The sequence below is a fragment of the Cryptomeria japonica genome, chromosome 8 (genome assembly GCF_030272615.1).
Source record: "Cryptomeria japonica chromosome 8, Sugi_1.0, whole genome shotgun sequence".
NCBI classification, from domain to species: Eukaryota; Viridiplantae; Streptophyta; class Pinopsida; order Cupressales; family Cupressaceae; genus Cryptomeria; species Cryptomeria japonica.
The window spans coordinates 644,678,953-644,684,595 of NC_081412.1; the positions used below are offsets into that span (position 1 = coordinate 644,678,953).

At 36.7% G+C, this 5,643-nt stretch overlaps 1 protein-coding gene across 1 annotated transcript; it reads left to right on the top strand.

The window, feature by feature from the left end:
- Window positions 1–297: 297 nt before the first annotated feature.
- On the top strand, window positions 298–5,379 carry LOC131060351 (NAC domain-containing protein 71). The gene is made up of 6 exons (XM_059209886.1): window positions 298–534; window positions 922–2,706; window positions 2,979–3,235; window positions 3,466–3,807; window positions 4,555–4,812; window positions 4,942–5,379. The coding sequence occupies exons 2-5, from the start codon at window positions 2,550–2,552 to the stop codon at window positions 4,786–4,788; spliced, it is 990 nt and encodes a 329-aa protein (XP_059065869.1). The 5' UTR covers window positions 298–534; window positions 922–2,549; the 3' UTR covers window positions 4,789–4,812; window positions 4,942–5,379.
- Window positions 5,380–5,643: the final 264 nt, after the last annotated feature.

Below are 5,643 nucleotides of genomic sequence, written 5' to 3' on the forward strand. Positions count from 1 at the left end.
TATCTTTGCCTCAAGTGGCTCAATGTCCCTGTCAAACAAACTGTACGGGACGGTGTGCATGCACTCCAAACTATATGGAATGCACTGTAGATCTCCGGACAAATCTGCACCTTCCACGTTTGGAACTTGAGTACAGATATGGATAACAGAAAGCAAGTACACTAAGCAAATATTGACAAAACATGGTGAATTGGGTAATAAAATCAGAGAAAAAGTGGGAGGTTAGTGTGAACAGGGATCTTGACTGAATGTTCAAAATTGCATCAGCAAAAATAGATTAAAAAAACATGGAACCCATCTCGAATCCAGAACTTGACCAACACCCGGTAATCACAATGTAAAACACAAAAAAAAAAACTTTGGAAATCGAAGAGTGACCAAGAAGCTATTTAGCCCAGAGTTAACAAGGATAACCATAGTTTAGATTGCAAATAAATACATCATATGGGGGCCTCATCATTTCTCTCAGCGTGTAACTGTCCATGGATGTCTAGAGTTGTGTGGCGGGAAGTGACATTTGTTCTGGTGTACCAGGTAGTTCGAATCCCCTTTTTTCGCTTTTTGATCATATTATTCTCTCGTAGATTTCTTTGCTGTTCTTATTTGCAGTTAATTCTATTACAGGATATTCAATTGTGACTGTTGTTTAGGAATACTTAGCTCCATTAATGGGTTTCTGAAATAAAACTACCCCCTTTTTCGATCATATGTGTATTGGGTTTTTTATTTCTGATAATACCCATCTCCATTAAGGGGTTCTGGAATAAAATTATCCCCGTTTTCCCTCTTATGCGTATTGAGTTTTGATTTTTAATAGCACCTATTTGAAGTATTTTTGTATGGTTCTTTTTGTCGACAATGGTTTGGGATTTTTTTTATTTTTTGAGGGTTTTAAGGGTTTGATTATTGGTGTGAAATTAGGGCTCTTTCTGGAGTGACCCCATGTCAAAGAAGCAACACAGAAAGCGTGGCAGAGGCTCTCCCCATGTGGAACATTGTAATCTTTTTTGTGGAGGTACGCTGTGGTGCATTGAGCAGAGCTCTTTGAAGGATAAGGGTTCCTGTTTTGTTTAGCCCTTGAATGTAAGAGGGCTCCGGCAGCGCATGGTCGCATTTGATTTTCAATGGAGAAATAATAATGATTTTTGACGAGTTCTCGGTAGTTGCGGTTGGCAACTTACAGTTGTTGGGGGCTGAATTTTTTTTGTTACTGTAAATCATAGGAATTCATGTCGGGGTAGTACCTCAGTTTAACTGGGGCTCTGCTTGCTGTGGTGTTTTTGATTCATTTAGATGACTGAAGCCGGATAGATATCATCGATTTGATCATTTTTTAACTTTCAGTACTGCAAGAGAGAGATTTTTGTTTTAGGGGGATTGCAGTTTTTCTACTCAAGGATTTCTCTTTCAAGATAAAATTGTATCTAACTGCAGTCGACTCTGCAATCCCCAGCATTGGGACGGAAATGGGTTTTTGACAAAGATATTGATTCTGGGAGTGCGGTATCAAGTTAACTTCGAGAAATAGCTTTCCTACTTCTCAACATTTGGCTTTTAGGTCAGAATTGTCTATAAACAAATATGCTTTTGTTCGAAGAAACATACATCTGAATTTAGTGGGAATTTAATGGTCTTGTGAATGTGAGAAGTCTGTTCTATTTCCGGAGTTATTTGCTGCAGGAAGTTCTGAAGAAGGCTTCTTATATCAGGCTGTGTTAAGTTGTTTTCAATGTACATGTGGTGTATTAAACTCTGCTTGGGTTCAATGCATATAGGATCACCCATTTGATGCTGGTATAAAGTTCTCCTAGCATCTGAAGATGTGGTAAGGTTTCCCCTTCTGGGCAGCTAACAACTGCCAAAATTGTACAGAGCAGGATGACGTGACTGTAGCTTTTTAGTCACTGAGTGTTTTCCAGTGTTTCTTCCGGAATTCTTATCCTCACATGTAAATTGTGACAAAAATCTCGTAGTAGTAGAGACCAATTGAGATTAAGAGTAGACATTTAAGATCAGTGAACAGCTCTGCAAAAATTGTGCATATAAGGGTGAGATAGCATCTCGTTTTGGTCACAGTGTGTATTCCAGCATTTATTCTGCCATATTTATTGATAAATTCAATTCAGTGCAAGAACTCTCCCGGAAGTCCCCGTTTAGGATTTGAGGCCATGATTTTATGGGCAATTTATCAGCTGCCAAAATTTAAAGCAGGTGACAAGACCCGTTTGGTCACTGATTGCTTTACTCTATTTGTTCTAACATTTTAATCCACCCATAAAATGTGCTGCAAAAGAAATAAACTGGAAATGTAAGAGACCTTTTGGAGCTTGACAGTAAGTTTTATGGAGAGTGATCAGCGATCAAACAGGTTTAAAGCAGCGTGAGATAAAAAAACATTATATTGGTCATCGACTGTTCTCGGGCATTTATTTTGGAATTTTTATCCATCCTTGTTCTTCACTGCAAAGAAGAAGGGAATATTGTTCAAAACAGAGTCTATTTGAGTTCGAGGTTAATTTGGTACCTGTTTAATCCCTACAAACGTTTGGATGGGGCACAATTCTCAGCCACCTGGTTTCAACTTTCAGCCTACCGATCAGGAGCTTGTTGCCCACTATTTGGAAAGGAAAGTGTATGGGTGGTCTCTGGATGGAAACATCATCTCAGAGGCAGATCCATACACGTACGAGCCTTGGGAGTTGCCTGGTACTTTCTTTCACACTTGTCTTTGAGCATACTGAGCACTGATAATTCACTTTTTGTTGAATGGTATGGGCTATAGGTTTTGCATCTTGTCTGTTTAATGCTCTAGGATTAGGTAAATATCATAATAAAGGATGTTGTATCATTGTTGAAGCAGAATTTATAATAGTTATTTATGTGTGACTGAGCTAGTCAACTTGAGAAGTGTAATATTGTTAAAATCTGTTTAAGTCCTAATTGAAAAATTTCTTTTCCATATTACTTTGGGAACACAGGTAAATCTTGTACACGGGGGAGAGACTCAGAGTTGTATTTTTTCAGCCCCATAAATGGAAGATATTCCAAGGGAAACCAGTTGTTTCGTGACTACTGGAGAACCATTGGAAGAGAGGAAATTATGTTTGCATGTTCTGGACCACGAGCGATTAAGAAGACTAAAATTTTCTACAGAGAGCATGATACACAGAGAGAAAAAACCAGTTGGCATATGCATGAGTATGTTCTTCAACATGATGATTCAAAGCCCGTGCAGGTAATAGAAGTTCTATTATTCAGCAGACTTAGATAAATCACTTTACTTATTTCTCTTATATAAGACTGAGATTGTCAGCCTTTAGTCTGTTAGCTGATGAATTTAAGTACTCTTATATTGATTTGCAAGGCATTGATAGATCTGATATTTGCAAGGCAGTTAATTTTTTATTGCTGCCAACATTTTGATTAAGCAGGATGATTTATTACTACTCTTGTTTGTGGAAGCAGAATTCTGTTGTTCTGTGTAAAATCTTCCAAAAGGCTATACCCAAAAGAGATGAAGGGTGCACAAGTGAAGTCCCTTGTACAGAGACTGTGGTAAGGTCATCTTTGGGCAAAGAAAGTAAGTTGCTTACTACACAGCCAACAAACGTCTTCAATCCCAATTTTGATTACAACAGTTCTCATGGAAAGACATTAGCTGAGGACGCTTTCATACTCCCAGGAGATCCGCTACCCTCTGATGATGAGATACAGATGTTCTTGATGAGTATCCTTTGTGATCCTGATGATATAACACAAAATATTGAAGAAAACAGATTGGGGGAAACGCCTGTTTATGAAAACCAGGTAATCTAATGTTTCTTTTATGATGGTATTACGTTGATTACTTGGATGTAAAGTTGGGATTAGATATAGCTGTAATTTGATAACCAAAATATAGTAGTGGTCTTCTATGTCCGAGTTTTTTAATTGATGGGCTTTATGTACAGTTTCTCTCTAAGCCCAAATATTCCCTCTCTTAACCGAATTTTATTATTTTAATGTCTTTCTTAACTGATAGACCATGCATCTCATTGCTAATTACTTTGGTGGAAAGTTGGCATTAAATAGCTGTGATCTGCTAACCAAAAAATAGTAAATACTAGTGGACTTCTATGTGCGGTTTTTTATTTTAGTGGGTTTTATGTTCAGCTTCAGTCTAAGCTCAAATGTTCACTCTCTAAACATAAACTTTATTATTTTAGTGTCTTTCTTAACTGACAGATAACACATCTCATTGATAATTAAACTCTTCTGCCATATGTCTTTTTTCTATCCAACTCTCTCTAAGCTCAAATGTTCACTCTTTAATCAAACTTTATTATTTTAACGTTTTTCTTAACTGACAGACAACACATCTCATTTATATTTAAATTCTTCTGCTGTCTTGTCTTTTTTCTATCCAACTCAACAAATACTGCATTTAATCTGTAAATGCAAGAAAAATGCAAATGGTGTTTGCTGCCTGAAGTTATCCTGAATTTCTCAGTTAACAAAACATTTCCCCACTCTTTCATTGGAGGAAGTAAGGCATCAACTGTCTGTTGGATGCAGCCTCTCATGCTGGAGAAAGGAACTTCTTCTGTTAATGGAGCATACTCTACGGAAGATGATATTGGTAAACGGCACATCGAACAAACTTTGATAGATGAAAGCAGGCAGTTATCTTCATTCTTGTCAGATCAACAAGATATCCCCCCAGAGATTCTGAGGGGTGATTTCATAGAAGAAAATGATCTGAATACTCCACTTGATTGTGATTCCAGCAGTTCAGACATTTATCAGTGACCTTATAGTTTTATCATGCTTCAGGTATTGTTGCCTTACATTTGTTGTATTGAAGTTACTATTTACTGGTGCTTTTCTATGAAAATGCTCTGTAAATGCATCAACAAATTTTTTATTATCTTTTTTAATGTTCAACCTTAATGAATCAAACAGGTATAAAATACAAGATATACCAGGCTTAGCACAAATTGCACACTTGGAGTCAATTTTACATCAGAGAGCAAGTGTGACAGGCATACCAGGCTTAGCACAAATCGCACACTTGGAGTCAATTTTACATCACAGAGCAAGAGTGACAGGCATGTGCATCTCGATGAAACAATTCATCAAAAGTAAATGCTCTATGTCTTGCATCATTGGACGTTAAAAATAAAAGATTTTGTTGGCATAGCACTTGTGAACACAATGCCAATAGATTTCAAAAAACTGTGGATTCAACGTTTGATCAGTTTGATTTGAAAACCCATGTTCAAGAGGATCATCTATTCAAAGATTGTTGTTATTATGGTAGCTGTTAGGTAAAATCATTTCGCCTGGATATTGTGGAAACTTGCAATTAGATCAATTGAAAAACGACATCCAATTCAATAATTATTCATGTTACTTAGATCTGTTGCTCTGATTGATTCCTTTTTATCTCGACTTTAAACTTAATTGCAATTGGACCAATTTACAAAATCAGATGCTTGTAATGAATGTATACGGTACATTATGATGTTGCAATAGGTTTTTTGTTTGAATAACATTTGAGTAATTTTGAATATTGGTTAAACCCGAAAGATGAAGATGCAAGCCTATTGTAAAATGGTTATTCTGGTAATCACGCTTAAATTTTCTAATAGGGTTTCTGTTCAT

Bases quoted from the DNA above. Each gene is read 5' to 3' on its own strand.
- LOC131060351 (XM_059209886.1), top strand. From the start codon at position 2,550: ATGGGGCACAATTCTCAGCCACCTGGTTTCAACTTTCAGCCTACCGAT. The intron at 2,707-2,978 runs GTACTTTCTTTC...TTGGGAACACAG, and splicing joins CGAGCCTTGGGAGTTGCCTG to GTAAATCTTGTACACGGGGG. The intron at 3,236-3,465 runs GTAATAGAAGTT...TTGTGGAAGCAG, and splicing joins ATGATTCAAAGCCCGTGCAG to AATTCTGTTGTTCTGTGTAA.